The sequence below is a fragment of the Nannobrachium achirus genome (assembly GCF_963921795.1).
Source record: "Nannobrachium achirus genome assembly, chromosome: 15".
NCBI classification, from domain to species: Eukaryota; Metazoa; Chordata; class Actinopteri; order Myctophiformes; family Myctophidae; genus Nannobrachium; species Nannobrachium achirus.
The window spans coordinates 26,629,729-26,655,296 of NC_137822.1; the positions used below are offsets into that span (position 1 = coordinate 26,629,729).

General features: G+C 41.4%; 2 protein-coding genes across 2 annotated transcripts in view; one reads left to right on the forward strand and one right to left on the reverse strand.

The window, feature by feature from the left end:
* The window catches only part of LOC308300086 (putative flavin-containing monoamine oxidase A), a 599,107-nt gene that overhangs the window by 11,254 nt on the left and 562,285 nt on the right, over positions 1 to 25,568 (reverse strand). The window lies entirely within an intron of this gene.
* bnip3lb (BCL2 interacting protein 3 like b) lies at positions 182 to 20,598 on the forward strand. The gene is made up of 6 exons (XM_080743861.1): positions 182 to 507; positions 5,632 to 5,872; positions 9,894 to 9,972; positions 14,897 to 15,000; positions 15,713 to 15,862; positions 17,737 to 20,598. The coding sequence occupies exons 1-6, from the start codon at positions 450 to 452 to the stop codon at positions 17,783 to 17,785; spliced, it is 681 nt and encodes a 226-aa protein (XP_080599987.1). The 5' UTR covers positions 182 to 449; the 3' UTR covers positions 17,786 to 20,598.

Consider the following 25,568-nt stretch of genomic DNA (forward strand, 5'->3'; position numbering starts at 1 on the left):
TCCAAGAAAGTGTACTTTTACAATATATATAGACCTATATATTTTTTTTTAGATGGATCTTGTGTTATGAAACGAACCCCTTGCACGATGCTGATGATGATAATGATGACGGGGAGCTGACGTCATCATCAAGCTCCAGGAACATTTTTTGCACAAGTTGCTTGATGTTGTTTCCCACAGATCTATGTCTGTGGATGTTTCCATTCCAGACGTTCCAGACCAGCTGACGAAAACAAACACCTGAACTGACTCTGAACCACACACACGCTTCCGTGGACCGAGGCTGCTGCTGTGTGCACAGTAGCACGTCGTCTGATGTGTGTATATCACATATAGGAGGGAGTGTGTACTAGTCTGAATGTGTGTATGTGGTACATATAGGAGGGAGTGTGTACTAGTAGCCTCAAGCCTGATACGAGCCACCCCCAGTGCTGCACACTGCAAGCACCATGTCGGAAGCTGCTGCTACTTCTGCTACAGAAAACAACGGGGACTCCGGACTAAACGGTAAATATTATCTTCCGTGTGCTTTTTGTTGCGAACGCCTCGCCTCAGTCGCCTGTGATTTTCTTTTATACTTGTCTTTTAGAAAACTTGTCGGTGTACGTATTGGTCCGTTTCGTGTAGTTTTTACCATTGGTTTTCATAGTTAAAAGGCGTTACAATTAAAACAAAAATATATATATTATTATTATTAGGGTTTATTTTATTCCCCCTCCGCCCCCCATTTTGCTATGTTATGTATCTTCATTGGAGGTTTGGGGGAGGAGAGTACACTATGTCCCGTTTGATGACTGACAGCCTCTGGGCCAATAGCGTGGCTCTGTGTTTCAGAAGGCGGGCTTAACCGTTTGACTGTCACACGTTTGATCCAATCGAGGGCCTACGCGGTGGTATGTGGGCGGGTTTTTAAGTGTTGTCAACAAGGCAAGATGGAAGAAGTCTGAACTGTAGAAATCGGGTTAACAGGCAAAGACATTGAACAGATATTGTCAAATTGTCTGTATTATGCGAAGTCTCAAATAGCTCTGAAACCATTCTTGCAGCTCTGGACTAGTACAGGCTCCATAATACTACCGTTTTAATTTATTGGTTGTACATTTCAGTCATTTTGAAAGGGCCAAGACAACCAGAAAGACGCGCGTACACACACACACACACACACACACACACACACACACACACACACACACACACACACACACACACACACACACACACACACACACACACACTGTGTGTGTGTGTGTGTCTAAATAATGATGATAATAATAAATCAGAGTAGCTTGATTTGTCCATGTTTCAGGTGACATCTCCTTTACTTTATTTGCAAACAGAATCAATTTATGTGTACCAGTCTGTGGGCACTTTCTTTTATTTAAAACTCATAAGACCAGAGTTATTTCTTCCTACAGGAATGCATAATAAGAAGAGAGCTCTGCATCTACATGGCGTAGGTAACCAGACGCAAACAAACAAACAAACACTGTCCGGTCTAATAGCCTTGGCATGAATTGACCTGGCACCTTGGGCATGGCAGCTGCTTAGAAATGTTGTGGCAGGTAGCACTCAACAAGCCATTGGGGCAGTGTCATGGCATGCTATTTGTGGATATACAGTCAGTGACAAGGGGGCAGACATTTTGGCCATGCTGGAAGTGAGGAAAGTTCTTCGGCACTGGGGGCCAAGAGAACAGAGGTTTTGTTGGTGGTTGTCAAGTCATGAGTTAGTCACAGCCAGGGCTAGCTTGTCTTAATGGTTCATTGACCTCTTTCTCTCTCTAAAAAAAGAAAAAAATCACACCCAATGTGAAGTGAGCGGTGGTCGTGCTTGCATAATATCTTCAGACTAGGATTTAAGTCTAGGATGTACAGGCTATACACACACACGTTTTGGTATGGCAAAACACTGAGGAAAAAGGCTACAGACATATGACATCACTAGACAAACATGATGCTACGCACACACATTTTACTATGGCAAAACGCTGAGGGAAAAGGCTACAGACACACGCACAGCCACTTATAGGAGCGGTTTGCACCGCTCAAAAAAAAAAGAAAATAAATCACACAGTAGAAAATACTGTTCTCCCAGGGTTGGGCTGTTACTTATTTATATTATATATTGTCACGTGAAGCCTTTGACCAATCCTCAAATCCCATTATATTGTCCAATCAGGAAAGGGAACATTGGAGACCTCTCCATTCTGCAATTTTCTCCATTCTATGTTATTAGAAATCAAATACTTATTTTCCCCACATGGACATAAACACAAAGTTATGTATTGGAGCCGCTAGCGCAGCTTAAAAAATGAACTAGATCTCCTTTGTATTGCGTCGAACCTCCTAAGTGGTGACTGGTGATTGGGTATTTGTCAAAATAGACCATAAATAGAGTAGAGTAAACAAACTTGGCCAACTAGCCATGGTCTAAGTTTAGCAGCATTTGGCAAGTTCATTTCAGGCTATTAATTTCCCACCCTTGTCACAACTGTCATTCTTAGAGTCGAGTGTATACCGTACATGCTCATTGCTTTGTCATGTTTTGCTCCCAGTTCCAGGCCACAAAACCAAGCAGGTCTGTTTGACACAGTTTTCCTGTAAGACAAACATTTATTTTTTGATAACAGAACTTCCTTAGGAAGGCATGTCTTCCCTGGGTAATGTATTTGTGTTTTTTTTACAAGGGCCTTCATAATTGTATATAAAGTTTCCAAAACATTTAACCTCATTAGGGGTTTTTTAAACTTGGTTGGTGACAATATGCCTAACTCTTTAACGGGCAGCGGACAGTAAAACACATGAACAACAGTCATCTGATCACGTTTTTTTATATATTATTATATATTATTTAAAAAAAAAATTACACCTTGTTTTTTTCTTCTAACAAGCTTGGTGGTGTGTTTATTTTTGGCTTTTCACCTAACAGGCTTGGTGGTGTGTTTATTTTTGGTTTTCCTGGAGCTCCCTCTTAAGTGCTGTAAAAACACTGTTGCCTAATACCTGGGATCCCCATTCTAGATCTCCCCCTGTGGGAACCTCAAGGCTGTGAGAGGACACAAAACACTCACTGTCTCTCTTTCCCTTCCCTGTATGCTTCTGTCTGAACTCATCCAACAGCTGATAACGGCTCCACGGCCCGGCCCAGAACGTTCGGCCTCGCCGCCGTCATGGCAACCTAGTTAAGTCCATGGAGCAGAGACAATAGGCTGTCGACAGCAGCTTGGCTTGTGGTCTGACTGCCATGTAATCCAGAGGATGAGAGTGGGCGCTGAAGCCTGATTTTATGCAATATACTTTATACTCGCGATGGCATGTGACTATATTTGGCCAGCGACATGTCGTACGATGGAGTATAGTTAAGCATTACACACGGCCAGTGAAATTCAGCCCAGTGAAAGGTTGCTGAGGGGGGTTGACATATGACCAGACTCTGGGTGTTTACCTAGTGTTATGGGGCCGTGTGACCTATTCAAGTGAAGGTGGGAAATAATTTAATCCTGATGAAACTACTGCAGCAGTGCAGATATAAGTGATTTTCTTTTTTTACCTCTTATTTTTCTCTCTCAAAATCCCAAATATGGACCTCAGTCACCTCATCCACCCGCCCACCATCACCTCACCAGACCACCATCACCTCACCAGACCAGTGAGACCACACGTAATATCCTCTGCTGCATTTCTAAATAGCTTTGGCACGCTGCGCTCTGGTGCCGGTCCATGCCTGAGATCACGTACGAGCAAGGATCAGGCAGGGACGGCGTCATATATCGCAGTCAAGGTCTAGAAGCCACAGTACACATAGCGTTTAGTCAACTATTTAGTGCCCTTTCACCACCAGGCAGTAAATGGAGATGAGGTGGGGTTGGGGTAGACCCACCAGCTGATGAAAAGTGTCACACTTACACACTTATGCAATGTGCTCTGAGGGTGTTTGTCTTTTTGTTTCCGCTTGTTATGGTGGCAAGAAATACGGTTGTCATTTTAATCTGTTTCTGTCAATCCTCCATGGACTCTTTCAGTGGCTTTGTGTTTTGTGGTGATTATTTTGTAGTTGTGTACACAACACTGAAAGGGAAGGATGCTAATGTCAAATTTGGTGTAGCTACAGATATTGTTCAAATTAACCATGTACTGTACCTTTAAGGTAAGGCTAAAATTAGTGTTGGCCGGTATGGAATAAAATATCTTATAGTTAGGAGCACTGACAGACGGTTACAATATATACACTCAAGGTATATATGTTTTTCTTTCAATTTCACTTTCACCCTACAGTAAAATGCTTCTGAAGGTGTCAAGCATTGCTCTAGCAACTGCATAACAGCTATTATGGCACTCTTAATTACTAGGACATATGTCAGATAAAAACTAAGTTATCTTAAGAACATTTATTGTTGCAAAACCCCAGTAACAAATACCTCTTCTTCATCAAGTAAAACACTATCAAGGTGCAGTAGGTGAACCCTGCGTGAAACAATAAAAAAACAACCAAACAAGCTCTACCGGTCAGCATGGTATGGTCAAAATCCCTTCTGTGTAGGGCAAGATCATGCCTTTTACCTTGTATTGTGTTTACTGTCCACCTCTAGCTACAATCTGTACGAGGACACATTTTATACGGTTTGCGGCTTCATTCCTAAATTCTATTATAAATGGCCGGCCAGCACCATTTGTTAATGTGAAATAAGGCTGAGTTATTTATTTGTGTTTGTGAGCAGACACCTAAAAAAAAGACCATTGATTATTAAATATTGATCATGATAGTTAAATAAACTCATTTGTTATGGTCTGACAGAAAGTACATTATGTCAGGAGATAGAGTCGGCCTTGGGTTTTTTAACATTTTCTAATTTGGCCCCCTTTGAAAAAGGTTTGGACACCCCTGCTGTATGGGAAAATGTTTACACACTTACAGTATAACGTTACGGGCAAGGGCAAATATGTGCAAAATGCTAAACACTCGGAGCTCTGCCAAGTCCTTCAATAGCTAGAGTAGTGAATGACTTGTTTACTGGCCTGATTTGACTTTTATCTGGTCCGATGCCAGCAGGCAATCCTTTTCGATGGATGCTGCCAAGTTTAAATTCTATTAGAGTAACAACGATAGCTTTGTTTGGTGGCTATGAGTCAGGTCAGGATAATGTAGCCATAGCAAAAGGTAACCCTTCTGAATCTGATCAGAGCTGTCTGGCTGGATGTAAGAGAAATTCATTTTTGACATTGTGTGCGTTTGTTTCACATATTCTAATGCTGTGTTAAGACCAGTCCACAATAATGATTCACACCTTTTCTAATGCAACTGCTTACATTATCCCAATATTGCGCGACCTGCAACAAATCAGTTCACTGCAATTTCTTGCAACTGTTCATATGAATTGATGAATGCAGTCTTACTGTATGTACATGGGCTGTCTGATTTTATTCCATAGAACAAGCTTAACCACTTATGCCCCATTTTATTTGAAAATAGTTGATGATTGGCCAAATTGTGAAAGATGACCTGAAATTGTGATTTTTATTGAAAAATGTCACCATCAGGAGTCGGTATTGAAGAGCACAACAGTCATAGCTACAGTATATTCCTGTGATCATCAGCATCCCATGAACTACTGTATGTGTGTTCTTTCCACAGGGTCCTGGGTGGAGTTGGAGTTGAACAGAGCAGCAGCTGGGTCGGCCCAGGCGTCTCTGGCAGGAGGCCAGACCCCCGGTCTGCTAGCCCTTCCTCAGGTGGCGGAGGAGGAGGAGGCGGAGGCCATGGTTGGAGGCCTGGAGCACGTGCCCTCCTCATCCTCCATCCACATGGAGGACATGGAGAAGATACTGCTGGACGCCCAGCACGAGTCAAGCCGCAGCAACTCCTCCTGTGACAGGTCAGAAAACATTTAGAACACATCTTTATTGTCTGACCACGACGAGAGAAAAACATACATCACTCCTTCACCATATGAACCCACACAATCAAATGGGTTTACATGAGAACTACGCAGACCCCCACGTTGGCCTTGCTGATTGCCTTAACTTTCCTAACATCGAATGCAGATGAAACTATGACTCATAAAAAAGGTTTGTAGAGAAAGTTTGAATTTGCTGATTGTCTACATGGTGTAGTTTCTCCAGACCTCTTCCACTGCACTAGTATGAAGTATACTCTGTCGAAAGAATTCCTTTCCTTTAAACCCCTCTTTAATTGTTGTTGGGTATTTGGTATGGTACATTGAGAAATGTGTCCTCTGAACTTACACATCCTATTAGCACTATTAATTCAGAGCCTGGAGAGCTGTTAGGTTTAAATGTCTTGTTCAGGGACACTTTGACACATAGACGAGGCACGGCTAAGGGGTGAACCGGGGACCAACTAATTCCCAGGCGGCCTCTCTTGTTCAGCTATGGCTGTCCGGTGAAGATGAATCTGTGCTGTGTGTTATTTTTATCAGGTCGCAGGACCTGATCAACAAACCTTTGTACAAACTGTTTGCAGCCGAACGTGGAAATGTCTGCGCTCCATTACTTATCGACTCGTTATTATTCCCTTAATCTACGTGTCATGTACTTTACAAAGAAACAATGATTAACAACGTTATCATGTAATAATAAGTGATTTTTACAAAAACGTTGGCGCCGTCTTCTTCGTGGGTTCTGGAAAGTGGATCGTTCCCGGGTAATTTATTCAGCTTTTGGCTCTTGCCAAATAGGTCAATAGGAGATCTGCAAGCTCACAACACGTCTTGCAGATCGGCTATATTGGTTTGATAATTAGTGTGCCCTAACAGGTCAACCCACTATAGTACGTGTTATTTCTACAGCGGTCTCAAACATTTACTTTTAAGTAATTTAGATTTTTAGGACTACGTTTCAAAGACAAATATTGTACTTTTGACTGCACTACATTTCTAGTAAGGTAAAAGGTGCATTATGAATTAACCACTTAAGCATGCGTTTTAAATCTATAGCCTACTTCACTTTCATGAAAGCTAAAATGTGAATTAATAGCAGCATATTCTATCAAGAACTTTTACTCAAGTAATTTTGATTTTGAAAAAACTCTGATTTGGCCCCAAATTTTATGCACATTGAAGCAGCCTGCTGGTAGTAGTAAGCTACTGTAAGTCTGTCTAGCTTTGGCTGCTGTAGTCAGAACAGGAGAGTTGAAGAGTTGGCTCATTTTGAAACACAAACACTTTAATTCTCCTTGTTTATTGCCCAGTGGCGATTTAAAATACATGTGATCTCTGCATCACTCGGCCGTTGGCTGGTTTGGAAGAGAAGTCACTGTCTCTGATCTGATGATCTCTGCTCAGAGTTGTGTTTCCGGCTGGATGTGTAAGGCAGACTAGGGCTTTTTGAAAAGCCTTAAATTTAAATAATGTCTCATTAACTGCATGTAACCCTAATGCCAGTAATCATCAAATTGTAGCAGCTGCTTGTTGGACTAGAAAGTAGTTACCAGGACAACACAGCTTCCCTATCTATTATAGGGACTGTGATCATTCAGATAAAATGCAGAACCTTCCATTTAACCACTGCTCACATTGTTTGCTCATCTATACTCCATGGAGCAGCCATAAAACATAGCTTATCAGATACTTGAGCAGTCAGCTGTCAATGAGTCACATGAGGATGGGTATACAGTTTGTACATATGTGGATATGTTGCAACAACAACAAACAGTACTGTGTATCCGTTCTGAATGGGTTAAATAAAATGTGTTTTTGCGACCGTAAGGTCGCAGTTTAGTATGAAAACCTCCACCGGCCGTCCGTCGGTCACACGTGCGGTCGACCGCACGTCACAAGTGCGGTCGACGTGTGATGAGGTCACGATGAGTCATCTATGCCCAAATATAGATTTCTAGGTCAGATGGCCCATAGAGTTTGTGATGTCAAACCTAGCAACCCAATATAAACAAACCTGATGTCAGACCTGAAGTATCCTTTTATACCCATATATGGAGATACAGAGATCTCCATATATGGGCATATTAGAAAGCCCATATATGGGCATATACGGATGACATCAGGGATATCCATATATGGGCATAAAAGGGACAAGGGCTTACAGTTAAGAGATCTCCATATATGGGCATATCAGAAAGCCCATATATGTTCATATACTGATGACATCAGGAATATCCATATATGGGCATAAAAGGGACAAGGACTTACAGTTAAGAGATCTCCATATATGGGCATAAAGGGACAAGGACTGTTACAGTAGATATAGAGATGTCCATATATGGGCATAAATGAACAAGGACTGACAAACACTGAGATCTCCATATAACCTATGGGAATATAAGGGACGAGGACTGTCAGCTTGTAGACCTATTTTCTAAATATTGTTGTACATTAAAAACTTGAAATGGGTCGTTCTGCATAGTACTTGGGATTTGTTGATGTAAATGTTCACATAGAGTGTAATAATTGGTAAAACAAACTTTTGGCCTATTTGTGGAGATAAGCGACCAACGGTCGCTTATCTCCCGATTAGGGAGTCTTACTGGTATTATTTTATGCTTTAACTATTGAAAAATAGCAGATATACAAGCTCACACTGCGAGTTTGTAGATCTGCTATTTTTGAAACGTCGTGAAAATTTGAATTTTGACCCGATTCTATAAGTGTCTTTTGAATCCTTCTAAGATTTTTTGAAAAACCTATGTTTCTATGTCAGAAGTCTGGCCAGCCATCGTCAAAGAAAAGGTCCTTTTCACTTAACTGGAGCTCAGTTAGTCTGTTCTTGAGAGACTACTATGTCAGTGGTTGTCAAACCTTTTCATGTCTAGGACCCCCAAAATGATATTTATTTGGCCACGGACCCCCATCTCAAAATATTTAGTCCCAGGGACCCCCCAGAAGCAAAATTTGAGTTACAAACGTTCGCTTTGAAAATACATATATTCAAAGATCTCACACATTTTCACGACCTTTTCAAAAAATAGCAGATCTACAAGCTCGCTGCGAGCTTGTATATCTGCTATTTTTCACTGGTTAAAGCATTCAATAATTCTAGTTCTAAATGGGTTAAAGGGCTATATGCAGCATTGGTTCCCCCATAAGCAGCTGGGTTAAAATCCCTTGACAAGGTCCCCAGCAGGGGGATTGTGGGGGTGAGTGTCTTGCTCAATGGCACTCCTCTTGAAGTGATTATTCCAGGGTTCCCACGGTCATGAAATTCCTGGAAATATTTTGAAATTAGAAAAATATTTTTCCAGTACTGGAAAAGATTTGGAATTTATCAAGGGTCCTGGAAGGTCCTGGAAAAAATAGCTATGCATTGTCTTTGGTTATTGATTTTGTTAATACCTCTGAAATGACAAATTAAACATGGGCCAAATTGTCAAATATGAAAGGCAGAAATTGTGAAAATAGCCGATCTACATGCTCACAGCGCCTCGCAACGCGAGGCGTTGTGAGCATGTAGATCTGCTATTTTCACAATAGAACCGTGTTATACAAAATTCCTCAACTCTTAGTGATCGTCAGGGTGCCGGGTCCCCAGTTAAAACATGATTATTTTGGGGGTCACAGGCTGAAAAGGTTGAGAACCACTGGCATACACTACCTGTCTTTCGGCATTGCGCATATGAGTAAGCGACCTGTTATTGAGCTGAATTATTGTTATATAGTCCTGGAAATTGGGTTAAATATTCTGGAAAAGTTTTGGAAATTAATTGGTAAAAATGTGTGGGAACCCAGTTATTCAAACTTGGGTAAAACTTTGGGACTCTAGGACAGTGTCTCCAACCACCATATTCAATTCAGTTTAGATATTCATGCATGGGGAATTTCTAGCTTAGCCAAAAAGTTCAGGGTGCAGTCATCATGAGTTCATTAGTTTGTAGGAAGACATCGGCTTCTGACGCATGGTTTTGTTTTTGGAATTTGCCTCCAGCCCTCCCCGACCCCACAGCCCCCAGGAAGAAGGGCAGATCATCTTTGACGTGGACGTGACGAGTCGGAGAGACAGCCAAGTAAGTAAACAAGTTAGTGTGCCTACACCAGTGACCCGCCCAGGAGTCCTTGAGGGGCTTCCATCTTGGAAGTCCCCTGCTAAATGAGTTAACCCATTTAAAGACATTTGTGTGTCTAATGTAACCCTGGGCACTACACTCCCTCTGCCAACCTGGGGAGAGAAAGGGACTGATCTCATGCTTCCTTCTATGCATAGGGAGTCAATGCTGCTTCTTTGCACCTGACCGTGACCGGGGGAGTTTCCCTGGTTGGATATACAAGCTCACAGTGGTCACTTCGTGCCACGCTGCGAGTTTGTGCATCTGCTATATTTTAACATAACACAAATATTCTCTTTTGGATGTCTTTGGCACAAAACATTTTCAGATGTGGGTCTGTGGCCTAATATATGTCAATTTGAGTGTCCTTGGCAAGGAAATGTTTGAGAATTACTGATTTAGACGCCATTTGTAGAATCGGTCTCAGGTCTCCATGAGTTAATATAGAATCAAAATCAGTTTGACCACTTTAACCCTTATACATCAGCTATTTTCAAAATTAAACGCTTCAACAACACAAATCTTGTGTCACAAAATGTGAGGTACGCGGCCAGATACAGTACATATTAATCTGGGGGTCCTTGTCATGAAAAAGTGCAGGAACCACTGGGCTACACTAGTGGATTCTTCACCCAGATATCTGTTGTCATGGCGACATCACTGGCAGCCCTCCCTGAGGCGCCATACATAAGTGAATGACATCTTAAAGTGTAGGCACCATGAAATTTGCCTTGTAAAACTGTTGACACATGTCTCTAAAGGTCCCCCTAAGTATTTTTTACATATATTTGAGTCATATTAGTTTGAGAATACATAGTTACATTTGAGGTTTATAAATTAATAAGACCAACTGTGGCCATTTTGGGAAATAACTTCGGAAATAAAGTTGTCGCGTGAAAATGACGAAAACAAGAGAATCTCTCTTGCCCTCTTGTCTCGGTGAAATGCAAGCTGGACACGCCCATTTCTGCCCCCCCTGCCGTTTCCTTGTCAGCACGGCTGCACGGACTGACAGCGCAGCGGTGGAAGAAGTACTCATATTTTGTACTCAAGTAAAAGTATCAACAAGTAAAAGTATCGATACTACAATGTAGAAATAAACCGTTACAAGAAAATGTCCGTCACGCACTGTGAGCTTGTAGATCGGCTAATTTCAAATGGCCGATGTATATATAGTGATTAATGAATGGTTTGTAATAATAATTAAACAAAGTATTTTTAATAACTTTTTTTAAATAACTGCAGTGGAGTAAAAGTAGCCTACAATGATTTATTTTGAGATGAAGTGGAGTAGAAATAAAAGTACTGAAAATGTAAAACACTCCAGTAAAGTAAAAATACCTCAAAATTGTAGGGCCCTACTTAAGTACAGTATCTGAGTAAATGTAGCCTACTTAGATACCGACTGCAGGCGAGCCGATTAGAAGAAGAGCTGGTCGCGGCTATCTCCGCCTCAAAGTACATCAATACTTGAGTAAATGTAGGCTAATAGTTACTTTACACTCGACTCACTAGCAGGCTGCACGTAGATGCGAGCGGGCGAGCGGCTCTCATCCACTCACAATGATGACAAGCCTCGGTCAAAGTGCTTGGTTTAGTACTTGAGTAAATGTTGGCTACTTAGTTACTTTACACACGAGTCACCAGCGTAGATGCGAGCCTAGATGCGAGCGCAAGCCTCGGTCAAAGTGCTTGGTTTAATGTTTTATTTTAACTCTATCTTCTAATTATTATTAACTTATCCTCACAAATAGTCGCCCTGTCCGGCTGTCCCCTATTTATCTTATTTTGTCATGATGATTTGTCCCAGAAACGGCCCGGGAAAGAAAAGCTCCATAACAATCACCGACTCACAATGGCTTGTTCATCCCACACATGAACCTCTCATCGCGGCATGAACAGCGAACAGCAGCCGCTGTCCACAAAGCCTGGAGCTAAGTCAAGACCCGCCCCTCGCGACTGTAGAAAGTCTTTGACTCGTGCGAGCTGTGCTTCAGCATGAATACAGCGAAATCAGTCAGGACAATTACAAAACATGACACAACGTGTGATAGCATACATATCGTTGGTCATCGTCGCTGACAAAGTTATGTATTTACTGTATTATTAGGACTAGCCCTTACCCGTTCAAAGATATGAGCTCCGAAATGATGTGCAGTGTGTGGGTTATGGGATGTGCACTGTGCACACAGTATATGAGGGATGGAAAGTAACTTTAACTGGTGCTTGCATGCTAATATGTAGGAGCATCAATGTAAGAAATACCCGTTCCATTTAACAGCTACAGAGATACTGTGTACCGATCTGCATGATTTTTGGACAACATCTGTAACAGGGCCAGAACCCCCCCCCCCCCCACCCCACCCCCCGTGTGTGTGTGTGTGTGTGTGTGGGTTTGTGTGTGATTGTGCATGGCCTGAACAACAGCGCCCCTCCCTTAACATGTGTGGTCACAAAAGGTACTGTAGGCTAAATAGATATAGATACACCATAAAAATGCGAATATACAGTATATGATTTGTGAAAGTGACAAACGGGCTTCACAGTTATGTTAGGTGTGTTCATATGCTAATGGTGATGCGATTTCAGATCAATTGCTCCAGCCACTGAGGAGAAACGCTGTTTCAGACAGACAGACAGACACTCACTCAGACAGACAGACAGACACTCACTCAGACATTCGCAAAATTATAGTATAGATATATATATCGTAATTCCCACGGCCAATTCTCCACCGACTTCCATTGGGTCACGTGACCAACATTCCTCAAGTGACATGCTGTTTCTGCTCGTCACTTTCCGAGGCGGCTGGGCGGTGCCTCGGGAGTTGAGACCGCCTTCTCCCTACAGCTCTGAATATTAACCCTTTCAGGGTATAGTTGCATTGGCAAATATTTTCACAATTATATCACAATTAATTGGAGACAAAGTAGAGCCCATTCTGTTACCCTTCCTTTAAGGCTGGGTTTAGTTTCCATGGAGACATGGGCCACACCCCGTGTGTGTGTGTGTGTGTCTGCCATATATGCCCTGTGTGGTCGTAGCCATTTCTCTATAGAACACAATGGAGGAGGCACACCTAATTTGTGCATTTTTTAAATCTCTGCCAGGACATTATCTAATTAATGATTAGTAAGGCTGACATTATGAACCACAAAATGAAAAATCTGTTGGGATGTTGGGGTTAGTGTGCATTTTTGAGCGGTGGAAGCCGCTCCTGTGATTGGCTTTACGTCCGTGGCTATGTTCGGCAGGCTACATACTGAGGACATTACATAGACTTACATTCATTTTTATCCAAGTCCTGTAGCCTTACCCTAACCTCTATCCCTAAACCTAACCCCTAACCATAACCCTAACCCCTAACCGTAATCCTTAAAAAACACACACACACACACACACACACACACACACACACACACACACACACACACACACACACACACACACACCACAGCATGACACAGCAAGGGGTCAATCAGTCAGGGGTCATTGAGGTCAACACAAGCCCAGAAGAGGCCAGACACACACACACACGCCCCCCCCCCCCCCCCCCCCCCCCCCCCACACACACACACACACAGAAATTTCCCTTGCCCTTTAGAGAGTTGGATTAGATCATTTTAAGGTATTTGTACTTTATTTGAGTATTTCCAATAGTTTTACTTCTACTACATACAGTATACCTCAACCCCTGTATACCTCAGGGTGCGCAGGCCTCCACCGCTCAGTTCACACTGGTGTGATTTTTTTTTAACTAGTGATGAGAATTGCCATTCTTTTCAATGTGCTTCAGAGTACAGTTCACTAAAATGTTTTGTTCAATTGATTCGTTCACCAGTTCCTTGAGTGCACCTGTGTTCTGTTGCGTTACTCACTGAACTGAATCATAAAGGCAGGTCTTTGTGCTTTTACAAAAGGAGACATATTCAGGTCCATGGTGTGTATGAGTATGCGTGTCACTCAGTATGGACCGTGCCACCTGAGCAAGCTTGTTTGTTTTATTTATATTATTATTTTGTACATTATGTAAATTATGTACAAGATGATTAAATTTAGGCCTAAAATTATTGAAAAATAGTAGATCTACAAGCTCACAGCGCGGCACCGAGTGCCGCGCTGCGAGCTTGTAGATCTGCTATTTTTGAAAAATCTGTGTCTTTTTGAATCCTAAGGTTTAAAAAAAAATAAAAATATATATATATATATATATATGTTTCTATGTCAGCAATCTGGCCAGCCATCGTCAAAGAAAAGGTCCTGTTCTTGAGAGACTACTATGTCAGTGGTTTTCATGTGAAGGACCCCAAAATGATATGTATTTGGCCACGGACCCCCATCTCAAAATATTCAGTTCCACGGACCACCCAGAAGCAAAATTTGAGTTACAAACGTTCGCTTTGAAAATACATATATTCAAAGATTTGCGCACATTTTCATGACTTTTTCAAAAATAGCAGATCCACGAGCTTGTATATCTGCTATTTTTCACTGGTTAAAGCATTCAATAATTCTAGGCATAAATGGGTTAAGCCATTTAGACCGGGAAGGCAAACTGTGAGTCTTGTAGAAATCTACAAGTCTTCGAATATTTTGACACGATTCTATAAATGTCTATATAAACTCCTTCTACTAAATCAGTGGTTCTCAAACCTTTTCATGTCAAGGACCCCCATAAAACTATTGGTATTTGGCCACGGATCCCCATCTCAAAATATGTTGTTCCGGGGACCCCCAAGAAGCAGAGATTTGAATGCAAAAGTTTGCTTTGAAAAGTATATTCAAAGATTTGCACACATTTTCAAGATGTTTCATTGAATGCATTAAATAATTCTATTTTTATAAGAAAGGTATGCGAGTTTAATTGCGTGTTTCTGTTCTCCAGTCAGAAGAGGACGCTCTGGACAAGGAGAGGGACATAGACATACTGATGAAGGATGCTGACTGGGTGGCAGATTGGTCCAGTAGACCGGAAAACATTCCTCCTAAGTAAGCATCAAAGGAACGCTCTGATTATCGCTGCTGTCCGATGAAAACCCACTGTTTTATTTTGTTAAAACATGTTGACCTTTCTTCAGGGAATTTCAAGAGAGTAAGATTTGTCTTAATGTTTGACAAACTATTTATTAATTTTTTTTTATCCTTTAAGATTGTTTTTAGACTCTGCTTTATTTAGACAGGACAGTGTACACACTTAATAACTAAGCACAGAAAAGGGAAAAGGTCATTTTCAAGTTTCATGTTGTTGTAGTTATGTGGTCTTTTGAAGTTTTATCATGGGTCTTTGCATGCTTATATCATGTGCCCAAAGGTCACCAGAATTTCTGTAAATCTTGCAGAGGTTCATGTAAAGTTCAAGTTCTTTTTTTAAGATATATTTGGGACTTTTCTGCCTTTATTCATAGTACAGTAGATAGACATGAAACAGGGAGAGAGATGGGGAGTGACATGCAGCAAAGGTTGTCGAGATCGGGATTCGAACCCGCAACACGCTGTCATGCATCAGAGCCTATGTGGTATGCGCCTGGACCGCTAGGCCAGCGGGTGCCCCCAACAGTTACATTTTACTATAAAACTCTTTTGATCTTAGACAGGAGCAATGTCCTCTGCATACTACACTGTCAGATGAATCTGGTGTTATTTATATGTTCATGTGAAGCGTCTTTGAGTATTAAAAGCCCTGTAAATTTGATCTTTGCAGGGAGTTCCACTTCCGCCACCCTCGGCGCTCAGTATCACTGAGCATGAGAAAGACCGGCGCCATGAAGAAAGGAGGAATCTTCTCTGCCGAGTTCCTCAAAGTCTTCATCCCCTCGCTGCTATTATCACACATCCTGGCTCTAGGACTGGGGTAAGAACCAAAGAAAGTCCTTTTCTGGGTAAAGACCTTCAGTGTATATGAATACAAAAGTAAAACAGAGTCTATTTTATTTGGGTTAAACAAAGGCTACAAAATCAATAGAATCTGGGTCGTCTGGGTGGACTAGTTGTTCTCAAAATTCTTATGGCCAAGGCACACCTTGACTTGTCTCATGGCACAGCAGTGTTTTCGGCACACCTGTTTGGGAAGCACTTGTTCTTGATGCTGCAATAGTGACTCCTACTGGCTGGTTGTGGAACCTGTTCAGCAGGGAGAGGAACATGGCATGGTGAGATGGACATGGAGACTGAGAGATGGCATGAACCTTTTTTCTCATGGTGAAAGCAGGGTTCCCACGGTCATGACATTTCTGGAAATATTTTGAAATTAGAAAAATATTTTTCCAGTACTGGAAAAGTCCTGGAAGGTCCTGGAAAAAATAGCTATGCATTATTTTTGTTTATTGATTTTGTTAATACCTCTGAAATGACAAATTAAACATGGGCCAAATTGTCAAATATTAGAGGCAGAAATTGTGAAAATAGCTGATCTACATGCTCACAACGCCTCGCAACGCGAGGCGTTTTGAGCATGTAGATCGGCTATTTTCACAATAGAACAGTGTTATGCAAAATTCCTCAACTCTTGGTGCTCGTCAGGGTGCCGGGTCCCCAGTTAAAATATGATTATTTTGGGGGTCACGGCCTGAAAAGGTTGAGAACCACTGGCATACACTACCTGTCTTTGGGCATTGCGCATAGGAGTAAGCAACCTGTTATTGAGCTGAATTATTGTTATATAGTCCTGGAAATTGGGTTAAATATTCTGGAAAAGTTTTGGAAATTAATTGGTAAAAATGTGTGGGAACCCTGTGAAGAGGCTGGGGACGTTGATACGTTGAAGCCCACGAGCAGTGCGTTGTCCGTTCAGCCTTATGGCACAAATAATAATGCTGTAACAATTTGCACCATTGCAGTTCATTCATGAGTGACCTGAACTGAATTTGTCATAGTATGCCCAGTGCCACAGCTTTCTGGCTGGTGCTGTGGAAAAAAAAAATAATGACCAAACAATACAATGACACTTTGACAATGCCGTTTATACACTATTACTACTGGTGAGCACCACTTCAGACTGTTAACAAAGTCCCAGCTGGACTCATGTATCACTGTTATTGTTTGTAAATCAAACCTCAAAAGAGTATTAGTAAAAAGTTCTGTTTATTAGTATTTTATATTAATGTATTTGCTTTTTTACTGTGTAATTAAGCGTAATATTATTTTCATATGATGGTTTAATACATGGTTTACAGAGTTATCTTGTTGTGTTCTCAAATAGAAACATAAAACAAAGCCAGACCCATAAATGTGGCATTGGTCGCGCTCTAGTTGGAACACATATTTGACATTTCACAAAGCACACACCCTCCTCCTGTATACTACTGTTGGACAGAAACCTTTTATGTCTGAAACCATTACTTTTCAGGAAATTACAAAAAGAAAAATGTGTTCCAATTGATCCAATGTAGTTATTATTTTGTTGTTTAGTTGACTCTTCTTAATACTTTTCATTGATTCATTATTCATAAAAAACACAAACAGACTTAACCAAGCCCCACCAGCTTACAACAACACATTGTTATGCAGTTTGACTGTTTTCACTACTTTTGTGTGACTCTCTTGTACAATTAAGTAGGGCATTACACTAGTTATCAAAAATAAAAGTTGGAATACGGAGATAACAAGGTTTCTGCTTGACAGCAACAATTCAAACCCTGGGTTCTTAAAGGAAGTAGAAGTTTTGGTTACTGATATCACATTGCTAATTCCCCTGCCCCCTGGTTTTTGTTTGCTTGTTTACCTCAGAGTCTACATTGGGAAGAGGCTGACCACCCCACCTACAAGCTCTTTCTGAACCTGAAACTGACAAAGTGCCTGAGAAGTGGCCGCAACTTGTTGGGGGAAAGTTTTTTTAGTTTTGCTGTTGTAAGAAGAAGAAGAAGAAGAAGAGTGCTCATCTGTTCCCCTCTTCCTTTATCTTCTCCTCCCCTCCATCCTCCTCCCTCTCTCCTCCTCGTCCCTGAGATACGCTATGATCCCAGGAGAAATGCCCCCATCCCCCCCCCCTTTAATCAGTCTTTCTCTGATGGTTTGTAGATAAAACCCTCTTCCACCATCTCTGTCGAACCTAATTTATACCTTTTTCTTTTGCGCAATGCCGGTCGCTAGCCAAAAATTAAGCTAAGTCATTTTAGCATGAGACGGTGATGTACGATGAAGTATAAATTGAACTTCACTCATTTGTATAATCTTTTTAAGGAATGAAATGAATACGGTCATATGTTCCCTTTCCCCAATGTTGGGTATAATTGTTTATAATGGGTGGGTTTCATGGACGAGGGTGGGCAGCACCAAAACCAAACTCTTTCAACTACAGACTATCCCATTGCCTGGGGGGGTTACCTGTTAACCACTTATGCCCTATTTTATACTTTATCTTAGTACGGTGTCACACCTAAATGGTGAAAATAGGAAATCTAAGAGCTCACGATGCATCACGATGCAATGTGTTGAGAGCTTGCAGATCAGTTATTTTCGCAGATTGAATTTTCACCATACCCAAAATGGTGACGCCAGGTTCAAAGTGGTTAACAAAGGAGATCTGTCCACTCTAGGAAACGACTAAAACAGAATTGACGTGAGATTGTGCCACCAACTTTGGTAGCCCAGCACTACGGCAAACCTCACAGGTTTCTGCCAAGATCGGAGAGAGTTGACTGAACTGATGTGAGCAATGAGCATGCCTTTGAAAGTAGACATTTTGTTTGCTATTATGAATACATTTACTTTTAGATAATATCCTTTTTATATTTATTTTACACCATTGTTTGTGTATTGAGGAGACCTAAGTTGTAACTTTAAAAGGACTTGACCATAGTGGCCATTCCTGACCCTAAAGCACCCATACTTTGCACTTGGGGGAGTGCACATTTCCAAAGTGACAATAACTGGAAACATGATGTATGTGATTTCTGTTGTGCGGGCTGTTCAGTCAGTGCAACCTATCCCTCTCCAGTGTACAGTATTTTGTGCTTGTGTCTAACAGTACTGTAGGGGGTTCGGTTAAAGATTGATTTGTGTGTCCATACTGTTGATGTTGTCATTCCTGTGTAATTTTAAGCCTCTTGTGTTCTCTGCAACATATCATAGATCTAGTTTGGTCCTGTTGACAATGGCTAGGCCCTCATTTCTGTTGTGGTTGCTCTTAAGGGACCCCAGATCTACGGCCATCTCTTAACCAAGCTCCTCAAGTGTAGCTTAAAAAGCCAGTCCTGCAGTCAGTATTTGGTTATCGTTGTAATGTTTGACTTTGGTGGTTTAGGGCAAATACAGACAAGCGCAAGACAGATTCTTTGGAAAGTGTTTGAAAGTCAGCTAAAGGACCATTTATACTCGAGTACTTGTGCGGATGGAGCCTTCTGTCTGGGGTCTGTTCATTTTGTCTGTGAAACATTTGAGGTGAGGTTGAGCAAGTTGGTGAGAAAACACAATACAGTACATGATGTCCCTTCACCGGGGCACAGGGAAGAACAAGTATTCCAGAACAGCTCTTTAACAGGTACAGTAAATTATTACAGTATGTTCCTCCCGACCATCGCTGTGTTTGTTGTCTGAAGACCTTTGACTCTAAACTGCAATCTAGTGCTTAAATCCATGCCAACATAAAAGACACATGGACATATGCGTAGAATTATATTTACATTGTTTGAAATGGACCTTAATTGTTCTTTTGTGACTGACTAAATGACTGACTTGACTAGTGAGATGATGTTATACTCCTGTATACTCCTCAAGTTAAAATAAAAGCTACGGTGGATTGTAAATACACAAACTAGGACATTCTGGATGATGATATCCACATAGAAACGTCAGTCGACGTCTATGGTGCGCATCCATGAGATACATATGACTCCAGATTTGGGCAAGGTCTCAGACTTTCAGTGTGATCACAGCCCCTTTGACTACCATTATACAAATTAAGTTAAATAGTTCAGAAAGTATGTGAAAAGAATGTGGTTCTTCTGTGACATACTGACTGTGCATACAAGGTTTAGGTCCAGACAGACAGATGCATACTGTACACACAGACCCTGTGTCATAGACTGCGACATCATCTCCAGCTGCAGTTAATTCCTTCTGACTTCTTTGGGTCAATCTACGATCCTCAAAGGCTTATTTTTTACTAAACCACGTGCCTCACAGTCCCCAAATGAATGGGTTTGCTTTGGTCTCCCTGTTTGCAATTCAGCCACAGAGATGCCAGAGGTTTGATTTTTGTGCCACAAAGCTTGTTTTCCACTTCTGTTTGTACATTTTAGACTTCTCAAATACATTTTTAGTGTGTTTGGGAATTTATATTTCTTTTTTCGCTTGTGTTGTCTGTTTCATTATTTTCATGGTGACGTTGGCGACAGATTGTGAACACACATGAAACTGAACTTGTAAAACAATGCAAAGATTGTTTTCACTCCAGCTGAAATTTAGGTGTGGAATATAAACTGTTATGGTGGAGCCTAATATGACAAGGAAATGGTATACAAAGAATTCCCTCAGATTAGGAAATGGAAGATGTATAGGATAATTCCCTCAGACTGCTATGGTATAACAAGTAATTTTGGTGATATATTTGCTAGACTTGTTTGGTTTTCAGCCCCCCACCACTATTTAATTGGGAAATTGATAAGCATTTTGTCATTAAAGATTACCTGAATCAAGCTGTTGACTGAGATTTTCTACCTTTCTGCCTTTGACTTTGAATGACACTGGAAATGGTGCAGTTTTTGAATTCTCTCAATGTGTCCAGTCTTACAGTGAATGTACACTAAGATGCTTTGTGTAGCCTTTCCAGTCTATGATCTCTGGGCAGCATGCACGCGCACGTGCACACACACACACACACACACACACACAGTCTGTGTGTCATCATTTCCTATTGAGTGAGTCTAGCTGATATACCTACTGACTTCGTGTACTTTATTATTGTATTATTTGATTGTAACTTGAGCTGAATCACTGACTAAAGAGACCATGCCAGCATTATTGATTTGCCATTTGAAACCTCTCTCTTTATCTCTTTCAAGAAAGGACACTGACCTCTAGCGGCAAATGTACTGAATTGCCCTTGTGCGTTTGTCCCTGTGTTTCAATGGGGTCTGAATAATTCACATGCTACACAACTGCTGAGTGTCTTGCAGATCAATTGAAATTTGATCATAGTGTCTTGGTGCCACACCCTTTAGCATCTGAACATCTGATTTGGGATTTGGATCTACTTGTACTGTATATCCACAGTAGCAGCCTTGATGCACAGATTCAGCATTAAGGGGAAGGGGAGGTTGCACATGCTGCCACTCCCTTCTAGTTATGTGTTCCACAAATTGGTACTGATGGACACCAGTCAGTAGGTTAACCATTTAGAACGGGTACACATTATTGTGTATCATTATTTTATGCTTTAACTATTGAAAAATAGCAGATATACAAGCTCACAGCGCGGCACCGAGTGCCGCGCTGCGAGCTTGTAGATCTGCTATTTTTGAAAAATCGTGGAAATTAGAATTAGAGACTACCATGTCAGTGGTTCTCAAACCTTTTCATATGAAGGACCCCCAAAATGATATGTATTTGGCCACGGACCCCCATCTCCAAATATTTTGTCCCAGGGACCACCCAGAAGCAAAATTTTAGTTACAAACGTTCGCTTTGAAAATACATATATTCAAAGATTTGCACACATTTTCACGACTCTTCCAAAAATAGCAGATCTACAAGCTCGCAGCGCGGCACTCGGTGCCGCGCTGTGAGCTTGTATATCTGCTATTTTTCACTGGTTAAAGCATTCAGTAATTCTAGGCCTAAGGGGAAGGGGAGGTTGCACATGCTGCCACTCCCTTCTAGTTATGTGTTCCTCAAATTGGTACTGATGGACACGAGTCAGTAGGTTAACAATGTGGCTGACATTGTCCAAATGCAGATGTGCTAGTCTCGAGTTGAAGATTATGATCCCGTCAACGCTGTTATGATGACTAGTAATATAACGAGAAACCAATCAACCCATTGATATTTTAAAACAAAAAAGAAAGGCATATCTTCTCACGGGAGAGATGTAGACAGATCTGGCCACCACCCTGTAACCAATGGTAACGCAACCAGCTGCAATGATGAGTGGGGAGTGGGGAGACATAGAGCTTGCTGCTTCTGGATTGGCTGGGAACAGGTGTTCTGAGGTTCCGTAGAGGGAAGGTGTGTGAGGACTGGAGGAGCAGCAGAAGGATGGGAGGGGAAAGATGCTTAGAACACTGTTTCTCAACCTCTGCCCCGAGGTCCCCAAATGGACCCTTTCGGGGTCTGTGACACAAAGAGTGTACAATGAGTTATGCACTGTAAAATCCACAGTGTTTAACAGACCTGTAAGGGTCCATTTGAACACCGGACCTGACATTGAGAACCGCTTGTTTAGAAAAGTATGGCTCAGACTCTATTTGTGTGAAGCAGTGGTGGAAAAAGTAAATGTACTTTACACCACTGGAACTTGCACTGTTGATGGCATGCAGAGCTGTGTATAATTTACTAAAGACAATATAAAATCTAATGCATGTGTTGTCCTCCACAACTAGGCTATAATATATAGTAAGCTAGTGTAAGTTTTCTGAAAATAGAAGTAATGTTGCGGCTGTCAGTGAATATAGTAAACAGACTTTTCAAGTACCTTTACTAGTATGTAATTTGCCGTGGAGTGAAACAGACACTACGCACGCACGCACACTCGCAGTCGCAAGCACGCACACATCTACTTGATCTAAATCAGGGGTGGGCAACTTTGATGATGGAGAGGGCCACTACATTTTCAAAAATAACAATAGGGCCACTACATTTTCAAAAATAGCTAAAATAGCCGATCTACAAGCTCAAAACGCGTCGCAATGCGACACGTTTTGAGCTTGTAGATCTGCTGTTTTTGCTATTTTTTAAGTAGAATCCTGAAAAGTAATTTTTTGATTTTATTTGTTAATTTCAAATGCATTTATATGTTCTTATGTTAACTTTATGAACTGAAATACAAATACATTGGATATGAAAAATACAACAGCATTAAGTGAAGGTGGGGGCCGCATGTGGCCCCTGGGCCGCCAGTTGCCCATGTATGATCTAAATGAATGTGTTGCCTGCCTGGATGTCAGGACTGTGCCCTCCCACATAAGAGTCTGGAAAGAACAATGACCAGACACATCCGTGTCACTGTCTGAGTTACAAATTGATAGATTAGCAGCAGCACGGAGCGTTTTCCTCCGCTCCCTCCAACTGTTTACTGGGCAGGCTGCCAACGTTCCTCTCTAATTATCAGACTCTCCCTTCTCCCTCTGTTCTAGGTAGGGCCACGTCAAGCAGACGTGATTTGGTTTGATGATAATAACACTTTATTCATTCCTGTGGGGAAAAGCTTGGTTTCCATTAGTCAAAATAGAATAGCCGTAACAGAAAAGTTGGATATATAAATCAACATAATAGACAAAAAGACGAAGACAATTATGAAATTAACGTTAACCCAATGACCAGAGATTTGTCAATGCAAGGCTATTCATAGGTGTGAACACACCTTCAATACTTCCTCTTTAAAATCCACCAGTGAGTTAATTCCATACTAAATGACAATCATAATCTAAAAGGTGTACATTTTGGGCATTTCTAAAATATTTCTGTATGGGATGACACATGGTGTTCTCACCTCCATGGAGGCCCACCCACACACTGGTCCCATTAAAGGGAGGAAATGGTAGCAGTAGTTTGCTAGTCTCTACTCTGCACGTTGTTATGGAAACTGGACATAATGGTCTCCATGCTAAATTGTTCCATGGACATTTGAGCATGAGAGGTTTTAAATGTTGTAGTGCCAAGAGTTTACATTGTGTGACTAATGACTGGGACAAAGGACATCACACAGTTAAATAGTTGATTCACTATGTCTATGCCCTGACTAATTCCATGTGAAACTTGTGGTAAACCTGCATAATGTCCTAACTAAAAAAGAACTGCTGGAAGAGGAAGCTTTGGGTTTGTCCAACTTGGGGATTTGACAATTAATATGATTTTTTACCTTAATTATTATGAAGTAAAGTACGTTCTAATAGTTTAGACATTTAGCTAGTGATCAGTGTGGCTTATGATGCACAGTTGTTTAGGCCCTTACAAAGGCTTGGGCATCTTGAACTGGAGTGTGTGGCTCTCTCCTTGTTTCTCCAGAATCTGCACCTCACAAAGACTTGTTGGTGTGTGTTGTGATGTGCATTTTTGTGAACACCAAGGTACTTGAAGCTGCTCACTCTCTTCAGTGGCACCCCATCAGGTCCACGAGCATTTCCGTCCTTTGCCCTGTGTTCAGAGAGAGGCAGTTTTCCTGGAACCACTGCAACATATTTTTCCGCCTCCTCCAGGTAGGCTGAACTGTAGTCAATAAATAACATCATCCGTAGATCTATTTGAGTGGCAGGCGAACTACGGAGGGTAGTGTACTAGGGAAGGAGGAGCAGATGCAGTCTTTTATTAGCCTCTCGAAGCACTTCATGATCACTGAGGTCAGTGCTACTGGGCGGTAATTATGGTGCCAGCAGGGGAGTTTGATGTCTTTATTGATCATGAAATAAAACATGTCACATGTAACATCGGTCTGACCCACCATAATCAAAAGGATAACGCAAAAAAAAGCCTACAGCTTGTTTCCATTTGGTCCTTAGTATGAGGTCATGATGTGTGGTGATGGTGAGTGCATGAAATAAGTAAATGTACTCAAGCACTGTACTTAAAGGGGAAGACCACCCATTTTCAATATTGAACTATGTCATTAATATACCTTAGAGGAGTTGTGTGGAAATAAAAAAAAAGGTTCCCCCTCTTCTGTGTTGCCTAGAACTGGAGGATTGATTTTGGGGTTTGTATTGTAAAGTACAATGTGTGATGTCATCACACATTGTATATTAATGACAGTTCATATTGAAAATGGGTGGTCTTCCCCTTTAAGTAGACAAAATATTTTTTTACACATTTTATACACCAGAAAACTTGTGGGATTTCCGCATAATGAGTACTTTCTACTTTTGGTACTTAGATACCAACACTTTTATACTTTTACTCAAGTACATTTTGTGTTTCTTATTGATACTTTTACTTAAGTCAAATATGTGATTACCTTTTTCCACCACTGCTAATGTGTCCCTCCCTGGGCATGGGAGGAGTTCGGGGGTACAGACAACGATGGACGTCTTGAAGCAGGAGGGGACCAGGGACTGACAAAGTGAGAGGTTGAATAACACAGGCGCCAGGAGGTCACAGGTCTTTATGACCTGCCCTGATCCATCCGGATCACAGTAAGTCTTTATCCTGTAGAACAATTGATCCCCTTCGTCTGCTTTGCACATTACTTATATGCACCGTCAGAAATGTCTCTTCTCCTGTGGAGACAGGTTGGAATGACATATATGACTATTAGAACAAAAAAATCACAACACATCCTGGTCAACTAAAGGTATTAAATGAACACATTGGAGGTACAAATGAACTTTTGGGCTTAAAGGTTTTGTCACGCTTTGCTCGAACCGGCCCCTCCCCTCTCCCCAGGGCCAGATCTAGATGGGCCCCTGGGA